This window comes from Cervus elaphus, chromosome 16, assembly GCF_910594005.1.
Source record: "Cervus elaphus chromosome 16, mCerEla1.1, whole genome shotgun sequence".
NCBI lineage: Eukaryota > Metazoa > Chordata > Mammalia > Artiodactyla > Cervidae > Cervus > Cervus elaphus.
The window spans coordinates 7,091,342-7,108,417 of NC_057830.1; the positions used below are offsets into that span (position 1 = coordinate 7,091,342).

Sequence of the window (17,076 nt, forward strand, 5' to 3'; positions counted from 1 at the left end):
ACTCAAATCTGGATCGAGACCCAGAGATACTGGCAGCGTGAGATGAAAATTCGGAGGCATCACCAGCCTCCAATATGAACCTGCAGCAGTACGAATCCAACGTGTATTTCAGAGATTGGCTGCACTGTCAGTTTTAAAACAGGACTTTGAGTGTGGAAACACTTCCAGTTCTAGACCAGAATACCAGGATAGTGTCATTCTAGTAACAGGGCCAAGCAATGCCGTCTGCTCTAAATCCAGAACCCCCAAATGCCTGTGCCAGAAAATCAGACACCAAAGACAGAGAACCCAGATCCAGCGAGCTTTACTCTAAAATGCCCTGTCTACAGGCTCGGGAGTGGAATTGGGAGACACGGCCAACTGAGGAGCAAAGACTGAACATGGAAATCTCCAACACAGCTCGGAGCTACTCGGACTCACACGGGCCGTCTGCGGAAGCCTCCGGACTGCTCCTGTGTCTACTCTGGGATCCCTGAGATGTGCATGGGTTAATCAGGGAAATGGTGACCGTGTCCAAGCTTGGGGCCCGGTCACTGAAACCCCTGGTTAAGCATAGTTGAGCAGTGGTTAATGGCAGTCTTGACCACACTGGCCTATTCGAGAAAGGTCAAGGGAGTGATTTTTCACTTAAAAACAGCTGTGCATTGAAAGAACAAGACTTTCTCAAGTTCATAAAACTAGGAGTTTCCAGGTTGTTTTTGTGTTGTTTTTTCCCTTCCCCTTCCTCATCATCTCCTATTTTCCTAATAAAGATGTGTGTGTCCCAAGCTGTGACCAGGATGAAGGACGAGTCACACTGCCTGCAGGGAGCCCCACTCAGCGCCCAGGTCACACAGAGCGCCTTGTCTTGGGGTCTGCCCTTCACCGCAAACCTCAGGGTTTTCTGATCCCCTCCGATCACCCTGGGAGAAAGCGCTGGAAACCCCCGAGTGCGTGCCTCTCCTCTTTGCTTTTGAAGAGCAGCAGTCCTCTTGGCAGGTCTGCTCCAGTTTGATTTCTCCAAGGAAGAGGCTCTGAAGGATGCCATGCTCTGATGCACGCAAGGACCCAAGGACAGGGCTGGCATATGCTTTTATCAGCTCAAATGAGGGCTCACATTGTGAAGGGCGGGGGTGGCATCTCTCTCTGGCCTTCCTCCCCAGACTTCAGCAGGAGGGACAGTGACATGCAAATTGGGAGCTCTGCCCATCAAATGTCTAATGGACACTGCTGACTCCCGTGTCCACCACCCCAGCCGCAGAGCTCTCTGAGGGACAGAGGCCATCTGCAGTGGTGCTCTCCCCCAGGGGACCCTTGGACGAGGCAGCACACATCTGCAAAAGAGCAGGGTGTTGAAGCAGCTGTTCTGAGACACGGTCCATGGGAACCATCCCAGTATGATCTGGGATCCACAATATGACCTTCTTAACAATCCTACACCTGCCGCTTTGTTGAACTTTCCATGAGCAGTGGAAGTCACACATCCGAGAGTGCGGGCCAGAATTCATTGACATCATGACTGAATGCTCTAAGATGCCTCAGTCCCTCCACTGAAAAATCAGATGACGAGAGCTACTTTGGAGGGTTGATCCAGGGTTCAAAGATCCCTTGCACATCCAAGTGCTGACACACAGCCCTGCAAGCCAGAAACACGCTTAACATTCCCCTCCGGTGCCCCTTCTCACTTCTTTCCTCCTGGTTCTAGAAGAAGACAGTCCTGGGCATGAATTCTAGATTTCCCTGCCTCGCCCCTAGCTTGTTGTAGAAACTTGGGTAAGTTATTAATACTTAACCTTTGTGAATCCCAACTTAGTCCTTTGTAAACCAGTGAAAGTGAGTCCCTACTTCCCAGAGGGGCTGGTGGGTATAAACGTGCTAAAAACAGAGTGAAACTCTGGGTAGAGGTCCTGACATGGAGAGCCAGACCATCTACATCGCTATCATCATCAGCTATTGCTATTACTATTATGTCCCTGGTAGCACTGTCATTTATTATTATTTAGTCATTCCTTTGCATCTGTCACCTCATTATTTTTATTATCAAGTAACCTTTGTCTGTCTCAGCTTAGTGCTCTGCAATCAGTGAAAGTTAGTCATCATCTCTTAGAGGCACTGGCGGGTGTAAATGTGTAATAACACCGTGAAACTCTGCGTGCTTCCCAGGTAGCAGACTCTGTTCTAGACCTGGCATACCTCAGGGTGTAAGATGGAGCCCAGATACTTGGCAGTTCACGGGACCCGTGGTATGGGAAATCATAGACACAGGCAGATGCAAAGTACTGATAAAAGGCCGCTTATGCTGGGCCACGGATGATTCCAGAAGCACTATGTGGAATCAGAGAGTGAGGGCTGCACGTGGCCTGGGCTGGTCAAAAGAGGCCACATCAAAGAGGCGCTGGTTGAAGCAGACCTTGAAAGGTAGTTAAGCTTTAAATGAGAGGACTTCCCTGGTGGTCCAGGGGTTAAGAATCTGCCTACCCAGGCAGGAGACCCAGGTTCCATCCCTGGGCCGGGAAGATCCCGCGTGCCATGGAGCAGCTGTGCCCGTGAGTCATAATTGCCAGCCACCACTACTGAAGCCCATGCTCCAGGGCTGGGGTGCTGCAAGTACTGAAGCCCGCCCACTCTAGAGCCCGTGTTCCATAACAAGAAAAGGGAAGGCACTACAATGAGAGGCCTGGACACCACAGTGAAGAGGAGCCCCTGCTCACCTGGAGAAAGTCCGTGCAGAGCAAGGAAGACCCAGCACAGTCACAAATAAAGAAATTCCTTTTTAAAAGGTGGATGAATGAAGGATGGTGTTTCCATGTAGAAGAAATGGAAACTCCAAGGTCTGTCTGCAGACTGCAGATGGGTCCATTCTGTCTGGCAGGCTCACGTCTAATGAACCTGTTAAGACAACAGGCTGTGAGGAAAAGCTGAGGAGAACAGACCGTGGAAGGCCTTACCTGCTAAGACTCTGGGATTTTATATGCCGTGGGGAACAATATAGATCTTTCACAAGCGAGAGATCCCTGAGACCAATATTTATTGTCAACGATGGAAAAGGTACTACAAAAGGAAAAATCCTCCAATAAAGATACGTGCAGACTTAAATGACTTAAGATGATGTATCACAAAAAGATAAATATGTCATATTTCACTTTGGGAACAAAAGAAGGGTTACTCAAAAAAAAAAAAAAAATCTTGGGAGAAGTAGCGTGTCTACTGTAAAGACGTGGGCTGTGGGGCCTGAAACACTGGCTTCACTCCTGTTCCACCACCTGGAGGAAGGGCTCTATCTGGACTTCCGCTTCCCCATCTGTGAAATGGGAACACACTTCTTACTAGATTATAAGGATTTAATGCCATAACCAAAGTGAATCTGTGTAGACAGCAGTTATTACCTGCCAAGCAATGTTCCATATGCTCTTTGTGGGCCGTTTTCTAGAATACTCGCAGCTGCCAGTTCATCTTCCTGTTTTACAGATGAGGAGACGGAGGCAGAGAGAGGCTACAGGCGCCCTGGGTCTCACCATAGGCGGCAGCGCGGGGATGTGATAGACTCGAACGGCTCCAGCGGGGTGGCTCAGAGTCTGCTTGTGGCTACTTCATTTTAAATCCGTTAGAAGTTCAGTTCCTTAGTTCCCTCAGCCACATCTCCAGGGTTCGATACAATAGGTGGCGAGGCGCAGTAGAGCCAGGATAGAACACGTCCACCGTCACCGAAAGTCCTATCGGGGGACGGATCTGGAGGCTGGCTCTCTACACTGGCCCGGTTCTACCTTCTCTGGCATGTAAACTGACCAGAGCTCCCCCGTGCGTGTCAGTTCATCTCCTTCCCGCATGGCTCTGCATTACTTTGCTCTTCCCAGACCCCTTGCCTCAGGCAGCTGTGTTGCAGACCTCGGCATCACCCTGGCAGCAGCCCCCACTCCTGAGAGCAGCATCCTGCCAGCGGGCCAGATCTCTCCCAAACTCACGTCTCTTTCCCAGGCTGGAGACAAAGGCAGGCTTCAGGCAAGCATCCCCTTCCACCAGCTGGATGTATGGGTCCAGTTTGGGAAAGGTCTCAGGGTGGGCAGGAGCCCCCCAAGGAAGGCTTTGCTGGACCCCCCAGCACAGAAGCTTGCCCCTCACCACGGGTACCTGTCACGTGCCTCTCTGAGTCCACTTCTCCCTGAAAAATGAACACGCTACAAATATATCCTGGCACATGGATCTGGCCAAAGAATTAGGTGAGTTTTAAAAAAATCTGTGTCTGGGGTGGTGAGGAGGGTAGAAAGCTCTTTTTGGTCTGATTCTACAGACAACGGGCTTTCCAGGTGGCACAATGGTAAAGAATCCTCGTATCAATGCAAGAGACGCCAGAGACACACATTTGATCCCTGCTTTGGGAAGATCCCCTGGAGAAGGAAATGGCGACCCAGTAATCCACTCCAGTATTCTTGCCTGGGAAATTCCATGGACAGAGGAGCCTGGCGGGCTCTTATGGTCCATGGGGTTGCAAAGAGTCAGACACAACTGAGGGAGTGAGCGTGCAGCTTCTGTAGATTGTCTAGGTTAATTTTTAAAAGTAAGGATGTTGGGGTGGAGAGTAGGGGGCAGGGGGGTTGCAAAACAAACAAATGAACACACACACACACACACACACACACACACCCCAGAAGCAAAATGCTGTGTACACCAACATCCAACTCTCCTCAGACCCCCAGCCTTCGGGCCTGGCTTGAGAAAGTTTACTTCCAGACTTGAAGAAACGAGCATGTGGTTTTGGGGACAGAATCCAATACCGCCGAAGCCGCGGGCTCAGCAAGCTCAACCGGCTGCTGCTTCCTAAGCGTATTACGGTCTGAGAGAGCAAACGCTGTTTACATATTTGACATGTTTCTTGGGTACAGGACATGAAACTAAATTATACAGCAAAGACCATGCTGGCTAAACACCGGTGCCCCCACTTAAAAGAACAACAATAATTTAAAAAAACAGAAAGAAGAGAAAATGAAAGACAAGGATGGAGTTGGGTCTTGAGGGAGCCTGAGTGGACAGCAAGGAAGGAGGGAAGGGATCTGGTCCTGAAGGGATGAGGGAGGGAAGGATGATGTGGAGAATACAGACAGCAAGATGGGAGAGGGGTGGGCTGAGAGATGTAAGAAAGACGAAGGCCTAGGGATCTTGCAGGAGGGGCTGTGGTGTGAACTGGCCCGGCCGTGTCTGCTCTCCGCAGAGAGCCAGTGGAAGCCGCCCCAAACCACAAAGCCTGGCTTGTTCTTGGGCTGCAAGACAGGAGTCGACTGGCAAGCGAGAGCCTTCTCTGCTCCACGAAGCACCTTCCTAGTAACCCGTGCGTGTCTGCTGCCCCGGCCAGCGCGCCCTTCCCCGTCAATGCGCATGTCTCCAAGAGTCACTCCACGTGCCTGCATGCCACAGTGGTTTGCCCAGGTTTTTCTTTCCTTCTTAGAAGTACCTGTGTCAGTGTTCCCTGTCCTCCCAGGACGCTACAGATGACTTGAGGGTAGGGGTTGAACTCTTCATCTCAGTCTCGACTCCCTGCTGAAAAGGATGCTCTAGACATAGTGAAAGGTTGAAGGCCAGAGGAGAAGGGGACGGCAGAGGATGAGATGGTTGGATGGCATCACCGACTCCATGGACTTGAGTTTGAGCAAGCTCCGGGGGTTGGTGATGGACAGGGAAGCCTGGCGTGCTGCAGTCCATGGGGTCACAAAGAGTCGGACACGACTGAGCGGCTGAACTGAACGGCAACATAGTAGGTTCACAATAAGACTCCAGTGGGTTTTGAATCCAAATATCACAATTGCTTTCTAACAGATAGGGATTGAGGGGTTTAGGGAAGTTATTTCATCACAGCTGACTCTTAAGTGAAATAAGACCAAGAGACTCTCAAAAGTCTCTCTCTGCTTAGATTTCTGTAGTCCTAAAGAGTGTTCCTTTAAAAATAACAACACAGAACTCAATATTTCCTCATTGGATCCCTCAGTTGCTAAAACTCCATGGACAGAAAGAAACACTTCTTTAAAAAGTTTTTAGTTGCTATCAGAAGGAAAACTACATCTGTGGATCAACCGTCTCATCCTTGACAAGCACCTGCCATAGGAATGCTGTCACTCCTGTTTTATAGATTGGGTAGAGGCAAGGAGAACCAGCTTGCTTGGAGGGACAGAGTTGGTAAATTGGTGACCCTAGAATCGGAAGCCAGGTTGAGTTGATCCTAAATCTCATTTTTTTTTCTATAAAACTCTCATCACTCCAAGTTGGGGAGGCACAATCATAGTGTCTAGCATTTCACAGCTTTGAATAAAGCTTGAAACAGTGAAGGACTTAAGAAGGGAGCAAAGAAGAGGGGTGGAGGAGAGTCTGGTGGAGACCTTTGCTGGGGTCATGAAAAATTTGATAGATTTAAAGTCCCCCCCAACCCCCAACCCACGTTTCCATGTCAAGTCCAGGATGTTATAACCACCAGGGCAAGGGGGTCCATTCTGATGCAGGAACTGACTTTCAGTCTTCTGGAGGGGTTTTTGGGCGTCCCACACCAGTGGGACAGACTGTGACAGGCCACGGGACTAGCTGTTCTGTCTCCTTAGATGACTCACACATGTGCTCTTGAAAAATTATTCAGAAACCACCAGAAGAAAGCAGATCCCTTGGGTACTTGGGAAAACTGCTTGGAATCTTCTCTGACATTTTGGCGCATCCCCTTGGCCTCCCACTTCCCCCACCACCAGCAGATGCTGTCCCATTTCACCAGCGAGAAGACCTGAACACTCCGGTGAAGGGACCTCAGCACTGAGAATTGAGCCCACAATTGCCCCCCAACCCCAGCCCTTTGCCAATACGAGCATCAGCAGAGAGCGGCTCATCCATGCAAAATGTCCACATGGGGCTGTTTCAATGCAATACCAGTAGCTGGTGCAAGAGAAGAAAGAAGTAGAAGAAAGTGTGGCACAGGCAAGACCGTCCACCCCCCGCACGCACGGAAGGCAGCTCTTCACTCTGAGATGAGAAGTGAAACTTCACAAACCCCTCTTTCAGGAGGTGCTCCTAGAGGTCAATCCTCACCCTCAAATAAGCATCTGACCTGTTGGCCCCCAGCTCAGAACCTCAGAGAAGCTCCTCATCACACTTGGGATAAAGTGTAGGGACTTCCCTTGTCCAGTGGTTAAGACTCTATGCGCCCAGTGCAGGGGGCCTGAGTTCAAACCCTGATCAGGGAGCTAGCTCCTCCATGCCACTAAGAGCTTATGTGCCACAACTAAAGATCACACATGTCCCAAAAGCGACCCAAGATCCTGGGTGCCACAACTGAGGTGTCGTGCAGCCCATAAATAAATAGTGAAGTCTAAATTTCAAGCATCTGAAGGCGGCTCCCACATCATTTTCATAGCCCATCTCTTCTGACATCCCCTGGATCTCATTCTTTATTTCCCCCTGAATTTCTTATGGACCTTTCGATGGATGCCTGTCTCCCTGTCTCTCTGACATGATCGTCCTTCCAACACCCCTCTACACCCCAGATTATCCTTCCAGTCACAGCTCAGCAATCACACCCAGAGGAAATATTCACCCACCTTCCCCTTGGCTCCCCGGTCCCAGCACGTCCTAGCCTGCACTGTGGAAGCCTGTGGAAAGATCTCTTGCCCTTACGTCCAGAGGACCCAGTGGATTTCCACTCCCTCCCCCTGGACACAAGGATGCAGGAGACATAGATACACGGTCCCTGCATTCTGGGCCTAAGACTTGGGGGCATCAAGGAACGCGCACCTCTTGCGATTCCCTTACAAACATCTCAAGGTTTCCTGGGTAGAGCACATGGTTTTGTGACAAACCTGGCAAATGGAACAAAGGTTCTCCTTCCACCTGCAATTGTCCTATTGGTGTTTTCCTTCATGTTCTCTCCCATAACCCATAAATAATTAGCCATGGAGCCAAAAATCTAAAAAAAAAAAAAAAAATCTTTTTTTTTTTTTTCCACATTCAGTGTTCAGCAACTGGAAACATTTCCTGAGCTTCTCCCATATTTTCATGAACGTGTTGCAAGTGACTTTCTGGAAAGGGTAACACTTAAGCGGAAAGAACGCCTGCCCGCAGGTAGAGATGTTGGTGGCAATGCAGAAACAGTGCGGCCATACTGGGGGTCCTGGAGAGGGGGCTTCCCACTATCCTCGAGGTCCCTGAATGCACACGAGGCAAGAAAACACGCAAATGGCAGGCTTCCGCTCCTGTTCTCCTGCGTCAGTCATGGAAGCGGGCATGAGCTGACTTGCCCTGCACCCAGGCTCCTGTGACGAACCCCGCCACCTGAATCCTGGTTGTTCCACTGTCTCTTAGAAGGGCGTGCCCCCCCAACTGAGTCAGTCCCTCACTCCCAGAGCCTTGCTGTCCCCATCTGTCAGAGGAGAGCAGCAATTCCTACTTTTGCAGTGGCTTAAGTCAGATTAAGGAATTTGATGCGGAGCCTAGCTGAACTTGGAAAATATTATTTTTATAATTTGTCCAGGACCTTCTGAAAGTGGGCAAAGGACTTTTCCATCCCTACATGCTGGCTTTCATCCCTGCTGGCTGAGTAAGCTGATAGCAGTGTGGTTTCTTCCTCGGGGAAACTCCCTCTGAATCTCAGACTCTTGGGCCTTGGCTGCTATTTCCAGCTGGACACACCCCTCCCATGGACTAGTGAGCACTGAGGGCTACGCAAGGACCAGCGCTCCTCTGGAGTTTCGCAAAGTGCCTGCTCCAGTCCTGAGGGTGCAGGAAACTTTTGTTAGCGCGACTGCGCTTATTCACCCAACCAAACCCTGACTATGCTTCTGTGCTGAGTGGCTCATTGGAACGAAGGTGCAGAGAGGAGGCCTGACACCAACCGAAGAGGGAATTAACACATGCACTACCCGATACATGGGAAACTAACAAAAAACAACCACCAGGACAAACAGCGCTAAACTTTTTCTCTGCATTCATTTCCTTAATCCCCACCAGACGCCACCATTCTCTCGTTCCAGAGGAGAACACTGAGGTTCCCGGAGGAATAACTGGCTCAAAATTCCCAAATAAAAAGAAAAGCTATGAGGGCAGAGCCACCTCTGCACGATTTCCACTCGACCCCACGGATGTCTATGTTTTCTATTTGCTTACACTCCTCAGGGTAGGATTCCTTCATATGTCCACTTAGTCAAATGCATAAGTCAACAAATCCATCAGGGCAAATAATGATTTGTATTTTAATAGAGGCACACCATGTTCTGGATATGCTAAGGAACAGGTAATAGCGATTCTCAGTGAGGTGGCAAAGGATTGATATGTCTAATCATGGGTCAGTGGATGCAAAGTCAGAATCAGTCACAAAGGAAGGCGAGATGCAAGATCTTCCCGTGTGACCACCAGCTCAGCCTGAGTGCCTTATGATGGCAGCTTACTGCATCTCATTGAGGATAGCGCTCGTTCTAAGCAAGGCTGTCTTTACTTTGGCTCTGAAACTACAGCCCTGGAAATGCTTAGTTTAAATGTTACCCTCAAAGGATCAACCAAATAAATCGGTTGGTTGACTGCAGGTCCATAATCCCTGGGAGAGCACTGTGCATTCCGATAGCCTCGCATCTCCACCACCTCCTGTGTGGGAGGAGGGAGGGGACTGCTTGGACAGGAGGGACCTGGCTTGGGTAGAAATGCAGTGGGGAGCAGGGGGGCGGGGGGGAGCGGCGGGGGGGCAGAATGAAGGAATCTCTGCATCTCACTTTGGCAGCCTGTGGTGTAAAGCACCGGAGAAGTGTGAGACCTGGAGACCAAATGAGAACAAGACGGGATCTTTGCAAACACTTAAACCAAACTGTGCAGGGCTTCCCAGAAGAGAGATAACTCTATACTTTCAATTTGTTCCATTTTTGTTCTGTCTCAGGGACCTCTTGAATTCCAGCAGGGCTGGGAAGGTGCACGGCCAAAACATCCCAAGAATGTCTCATTATAGGATGTTCAGCCTGATGTGCACAGCCAGGGAGGTGTGATGCTTCTGATAACATTTGGATATAAGACTCGATGTTCTCTCTTACCAAATTTGGGCATCTTGTTTGAGGGGGATGGACAAGCAAGACCGGGGACTTTGAGAAGTGGAGGGTTCACACAAAAGTGGAAATGAAAATTTTAATCATTTTCTAGACTCATCTAGCACAGAGAGGTAGAACAGCCTGCCTGCTGACTCTGACAGGGCTGCTCCTCTCGAGAGCATCCTCACATTATGGTCTTGCACACTCACAAGGTCAAGGTTGGGTCTCCTTCTTCTTTGGTTTCTTCCATGGGCCCTAGCACAGAGCCAGGAACATAACTCCAATAAACACCTGCATTTATCACTTTTGCAGCATCAGGGGAAATACAGAGACTAGGACAAAACTGGCTTATAAAGAGGAAATGGACATGGCTGTGGTCACTTCATCACCAGGGAACACCAGGGTACCAGCAACAGGGACGCCTAGACAGAGTGGAATCAGCCTGAACTCAAGCTATGGGCAGTGCCTGGGAGATTTTTGCTGTTGTTGTTCAGCAGCTAAGTTGTATCTGACTCTGTGACCCATGGACTGCAGCACACCAGGCTTCCCTGTCCTTCACAAACTCCTGGAATTTGCTGAAACTCATCTCCGTTGAGTCAGTGATGCCATCCAACCATCTCATCCTCCATCATTCACTTCTCCTCCTGCCCTCAATCGTTCCCAGTATCAGGGTCTTTTCAAATGAGTCGGCTCTTCGCATCAGGTGACCAAAGTATTGGAGCTTCAGCTTCAGCCTCAATCCTTCCAATGAATATTCAGGGTTGATTTCCTTCAGGATTGACTGGTTGGATCCCCTTGCTGTCCAAGGGACTCTCAAGAGTCTTCTCCAGCACCACAGTTTGAAAGCATCAGTTCTTCAGTGCTCAGCCTTCTTGGTGGTCCAACTCTCAACATACATACAAAATTACTGGAAAAACCATAGCTTTGACTAGACGGACCTTTGTCAACAAAGTGATTTCTCTGCTTTTTAATATTCTATCTAGGTTTGTCATAGCTTTCCTTCCAAGGAGCATGCGTCTTTTATTTCATGGCTGAAGTCATTGTCTGCAGTGATTTTGGAGCCCAGGAAAATAAAATCGGTCACTGCTTCCCCTTTACCCCTTCCATTTGCTGTGAATTAATGAGATCGGATGCTATGATCTTGGTTTTTGAATGCTGAGTTCTCAGCCAGCTTTTTCACTCTCCTCTTTCACCCTCATCAAGGGGCTCTTTAGTTCCTCCTCAAGAACCTCACGGAGCATGCACGGTACAACCAACGCAAAGAGCTATCCATCCATGGCTCTTTCCACCTGATTCACAGTGACATTTTTCAGGAACCTGGCTACTCCCAGCTCCTGAACAGGACCACACATTCCCACACTCCCAGGGTTGCCTTCCAGGAGAACCTTTCCATCCTCAATTCCCTACTATGGGCTGTGTGACCTTGGGGAAACCACTACATGTCTCGGTTTCTCCAAGGTGAGTAGTAATTCTTCCCTTGAAGAATGGCGAGGGGGTTGGTTAGGAAGCACGTACGAGGGCCCAGCTCCATGGCTGGGGGATCTCGACAACCGCTGGTCCCCTCCCCACTCTCTCCCCTGTGCTTCGGGATCGCTGCATGGACCTGGGCTCTTGCATCTGCAAGGCCTGCTCCTGGAGGATGCTCGCGTGTGTGTGCCTGCCTGTGTGTGTATAAAAGAGACAGAGAGAGAGGAGGAGGAAGGAGGAGGAGGAATGTGTAATTGGGTTAAGGGAAGGGAGGAAGGTGCTCACGGGGCATCTAAGAAGCCCACAACTCCCTCTCTCAGGCCATCAACCTCTTCTTCCCTGGAGGCCCTGACAGGGTGAAAATTAACCACCAGCCTGCTCTAGTCACCACGCAGGGTGATGAAGGCCACGGTCACACTTCCTCCTCTTCTCTGCTGTCAGAAGGGAGCTACGTCTACCCTCCAAGAAGGGGCTTGACTCAGTCGTGCAGGCTGTACGTGTGCTGTGTGTGTGTGTGCACATGTTGGCCTGTGCACGACGGGGCTGGTGTGGGAATGGCTTCCAGGCACTCACTTTGAGACAGGGAACTGGGGGGACTTTTGTTCTGCCAGCCCCCAGAACCCCCGTCCGGCCCTGCACCCAGGCGGCACACACCTCCCCACCCCTGACCCTGTATTCTCCAGTGAGCTGATCTCATTATGGCAAATTTAGTTACAGCTGAAGTCTCCCTGTAACAAAGATTATGTCCAAGCCCAGGGTAATGGAACCTCGTCGATTTCATTAAAATAAAATTGGCTACAATGAATAATTCAATAGGATGATTTTGTTTCCTCAGCCCCTCTTTGTAGATCGAAGAGCGAGTATTTATAATGATTTTTTTTAAATTGGATTGTTGTTTAGGAAGAGATAATCACCCATGATTCCTGACAGCCCCCTCCTTCCCAGACTGGAATAATTGCCCAGGCAAAGTCTCTTTTCAAATGCTAAGACTGGAAAATTCTTTCTCTCCTTTTCTCACATTAGTAGCAATAACCTTTGGTGGTTTATAAGCACAGCTGTTACCTCAACACGTGGTCATGTGAGATTCTGAGTGCGTTAATAATACCCTTGTTTGAATGATGTTTTTAAAACATTTCTAGAAACTGGATGGCAGGGTTGAATCTGGAATGCCTGGCTCTATCACTGGCCAGCCCTGTTGTGCCTAAAGCAGGACACTCCTTATGAGAAGGGTAGCAACGTGTGTGTTTATCTACAATTAATTAAACACACATCGCTTGAGCTCCTGGTCTTACCTAAAACCTGTGCTTGAAGATGGGGAACAAAGTAAATAAAACCTTAAAACTCTTTTCACAAAACTAGCAGCCTGAGGGGGAAGCCGATACGGAAATGGGTAATTAGAGTTCAGAGCACGGGTTTCACCCAAAATGATCTCAGCAAGTACAGAGGTGGCATGGGGCAGAATGAGCGTAGGCAAGCATTCATTCATTCATTCATTCATTCGGTCATTCATGCACCCAGCTAGCAACTACACACGACAAACATTCGGGAATACCTTGCTTACATTTCTTTCCACCCTCCTCAGGAACAGTCCGAAACAAACGAATACATAATCTGATGCAGGTAAATGCAATCAGATAAAAGAACAAATGATCAAATAAACACTATAAGTGAGGTTAGATTCCTTTGTACCTCTTCCAGTGATGTTCCCTGGGCCCCAGGAGGAGGTCCCATGTCTCTTTCATCTAGAAACCAGCCCCCTCCACCCTCCCCTCACCCCTCCGCTGACCATGAGTCAGGCTAGCAGTGTTAGAGAGGAATGGGGAGACAGAATGGCTCTCCTGCAAGGCCAGGTGGGAGGCCGGCCTCTGAGACGGCCGTGGGGTGGGGTGGGAGGAAGCGCTGGTGTGTTTCTGGGAAACGAGAGTCTCGGAAGAAGGCAGGTGGTCACTGAGCAGGATAATTGGAGAGGGGACTCTGGGGACAGCAGGGCCATCCCTAGAATCACACAAGCTCCAGTGGCCCCAGTGCTCTCGCTCCCTTGACTAAGCTGATGGTCCCTTGGGGAAGAACCCTGGGACATAAATAGTGCATTCGAGAATGAGGAATGAGTCACAGCTTTTGAGTGTTGGGAAGGTCCTTGGAGAGCATCCAGCTCAACTACTCTCTAATTTAAAGATGGGGAAAATGGGGCCCGGAGAAATGGGAAGACTAGTCCAAAGCCGCACGGCGCATCCATGATGGAGATACCATATTCACGAGAGCGTGCTAGAGGAGTACGTGACTAGACACCCTCCCCTGTCAAAAGTGAGACTCTCCCTGAGAATCTGTTCTCATACCATTGAATGCCAGTGGTATATCCAAAATGGAGTGCTTTCCCCAAATATGACCTCTAGCAGAGACACAGGAGAGTCATTACCCCTACTGTGCTAATGCTTCTTGCCCTTAAAAACTCCAAATCCAATTTCTGACCAACACATCTCATGAGATCTCAGAATTACATTTGTCTATTGGCAGCAACATGGATGGACCGAGAGATTATCGTACGCCGTCAAGGTTTGTCACAGCTTTCCAGGACACCAAATCGGTCACTCCTAAAGGAAATCAACCCTGAATATTCACTGGAAATAAACTGATGCTGAAGCTCCAATACTCTGGCCACCTGATGCAATGAGCAGACTCATTGGAAAAGACCCTAATGCTGGGAAAGATTGAAGGCAAAAGGAGAAGAGGGCAACAGAGGACGAGATGGTTGGATGGTATCACCGACCCAGTGGATATGAATTCGAACAAACTGTGGGAGATAGTGAAAGTCAGGGGAGCCTGGAGTGTTGTAGTCCGTGGGGTTGCAAAGAGTCAGACACAACTTAGCAAGTGAACAACAACAGAGGTATAGTCAAGTGGCCATGTCCAGCGACACTGCCTTTGTGATGGGCAACCTTGAGGGGCAGAGCAGCGATCTAGAATGTCTGCAGGAAACGTCAGGCATGGTTGGGTGCTTACCTGGGATGCTGCTGGCTGGCCAATGATGACCCAGCCTGGGCACTGCTGGTCTTGGTGGGACACTGTGGCATTGGACGCCCACTGGTCCAGGAACCCCTGGGGCGTGTAGACACCACAGTCCTTGATGCTGGTTTTCTGTTCAAACTCCTCACATACTCCGTCACCGTCATGGAAATAGCACCGGCTGGGTTCATCTGTGGGAGACAGACATCGAAGGGAGAGAACAGATCAGTGTCTGTTCTTTGGCCCTGGCTGCCACCAGCAGTTACGGAATCAGATACACAGAATCATCAGCATAGTCAAGCCCACCACTGATGGTCACCACTGACTGTTATTCAGGCTTTACAATGGAGATCTTGCCATATGAGGCAACACTGATGAACCTGGAGGACATTACATGAAGGAAAAACACCATATGATTCCACTTATATGATGCATATAAAACAAACTCATAGAAGGAGAGAGTAGAATGGTGACCGCCAGGGGCTGGAAGGAGGGGGGTTGAGATTTCAAATCCACTATTCAAACGGTATAAAGCTTTGTTACGCAGGATGAATAAGTTCTAGCAATCTGACGTGCAACATTGTGACTATAGATTAAAAAAAAAAAACTGTATGTACACTTAAACATTTAAGAGGGTAGATCTTGTATTATGTGATTTTTACTATATAACATACACACACATTAACAAACACTTCCACCTTCATACCCCTTGTGAGCCCCACAGTTACCTTGTAAGAAAGATATTATTTAAATTATGATTTTAGTCTTCTCAATTAGCAAACTGAAATCCTGCATGTCTTAAATAACTTTCCCAAGGTCATGAAAAGTGTTCATGCCTGATCCTGATTTTAAACTCGGGCTTTCACTGTCCAAGTTCTAGGTATATTATCTGCCACCGCAGCACTTCATAGTCTTAAACTGACTATTTTGACTAATTAACTGTAAACAGGATTACAGTCTGACATAGAGTGAACTGTTATATGAGAGCCTCTGGCTTCAGTCCCGAGTCTGTAACAAAATCATTCTGTTCCTTCAGACAAACCTCTTTCCCTCTTCTGGGCTCAGTCATCATTGAAGGGGGAGAGACTGCTAAAACTCCAGGAGCCCTTCCTGTCTAAGGTGCTATCTTCTAGATACTTGCTGGATATCTTAGGTATTTCAGTTAAAGGCCAAGTGAGTTCTCAAGCTCCTGTGTAACTCAAATCATAGCCAGGAGTTCTGCTTGGGACAGTTTAAAGCTGCAGCTGGCTGCCATGACTCTCACTGAGCTGCAAGAACAAAACTCAAGAGAAGCAGAGTTAGCCGGATGCCTTCTTTTTTTATTTTTTTAACTTTTAATTTTGTACTGGGCTATAGTCAATCCAGTGGAAAAGACCCCGATGCTGGGAAAGATTGAGGGCAGGAGGAGAAAGGGGAGGCAGAGGATGAGATGGTTGGATGACATCACCGACTCAATGGACGTGAGTTTGAGCAAACTCTGGGAGATGGTGAAGGACAGGGAAGCCTGGCGTGCTGCAGTCCATAGGATCACAGAGTCAGAGATGACCTAACGACTGAACAACAACATAGTCGATTAGCAATGTTGTGGTAGTTTTAGGTGAACAGTGAGGGGACTCAGTCATACATATACACGGATAGCTGGATGCCTTCTAAGCAGGTAGGACCTACACAGTACATGCTTCGTGGTGTTTCAGAATAGAATAACACAAGCAGAAATCTGGAGGTAGCTGTCCAAAAGCGACCATCATGCCAGGTACACTTTCCCAATTCCTCTGGGAAAGCTAAGTACGCCCTCCTGTGTGGGTTCCTATTTTACAAAGATCCCCATCATAATCTGCCTGCAATTCGCCTGAATCCATCTGCAACACGGGACACCCAGGTTCGATCCCTAGGCTGGGAAGATCCCCTGGAGAAGGGAAAGGCTACCCACTCCAGTATTCTGGCCTGGAGAATTCCATGGACTGTATAGTCCATGGGGCCGCAAAGAGTTGGACACGACTGAGCGACTTTCACTTCACCTCACCGTCTTAATACTCATCCCCCTGTGTTGCCATCACATTTACATGCAGCAGCTCCTTCAAACAGTACACTTGGGGAGTGAGAGAGAATGCTAGTAAAAATTCTGCCCAGGCAAGAGGCACCTATCCTGAGAAAATCTAAACATCGCAGAACGTATGGTCACCCTGAGAATGCTGCTTGATCTAGGACATTCTTGCCTGATTCACTCTGAAAGAATAGAGAGCGAAGCCTCATTGAAAACCAGGGTTTGGTTTCTGCCCCGCGTATTAGGGAGGGGTGTGCGCGTGCTCATTTCTCAGTCGCGTCTGACTCTTCGCTACTCCATGGACTGTGGCCTGCCAGTTTCCTCTGTCCACGGGATTTCTCAGGCAAGAATACTGGATGCGGAGCCTTTCCCTTCTCCAGGGGATCTTCCCAACCCAGGGATCGAACCCGGGTCTCCTGCACTGCAAGCAGATTCTTTACTGTCTGGGCCACCAAGGAAGCTCATATTAGGTGTGTAACTCTGCATGATCAGCTTTACTTCTCACCCTCTGGCTTCCCATCTGTAGTACAGAAACCAGCAAGGACAACCTCT

General features: G+C 49.0%; 1 protein-coding gene across 1 annotated transcript in view; it reads right to left on the bottom strand.

Moving 5' to 3' along the window:
* The window catches only part of PAPPA (pappalysin 1), a 253,037-nt gene that overhangs the window by 87,431 nt on the left and 148,530 nt on the right, over nucleotides 1-17,076 (bottom strand). The window contains exon 10 of the mRNA XM_043927830.1: nucleotides 14,478-14,671. Coding sequence (XP_043783765.1) covers nucleotides 14,478-14,671 — 194 coding nt within the window. The remainder of the gene's footprint in view (nucleotides 1-14,477; nucleotides 14,672-17,076) is intronic.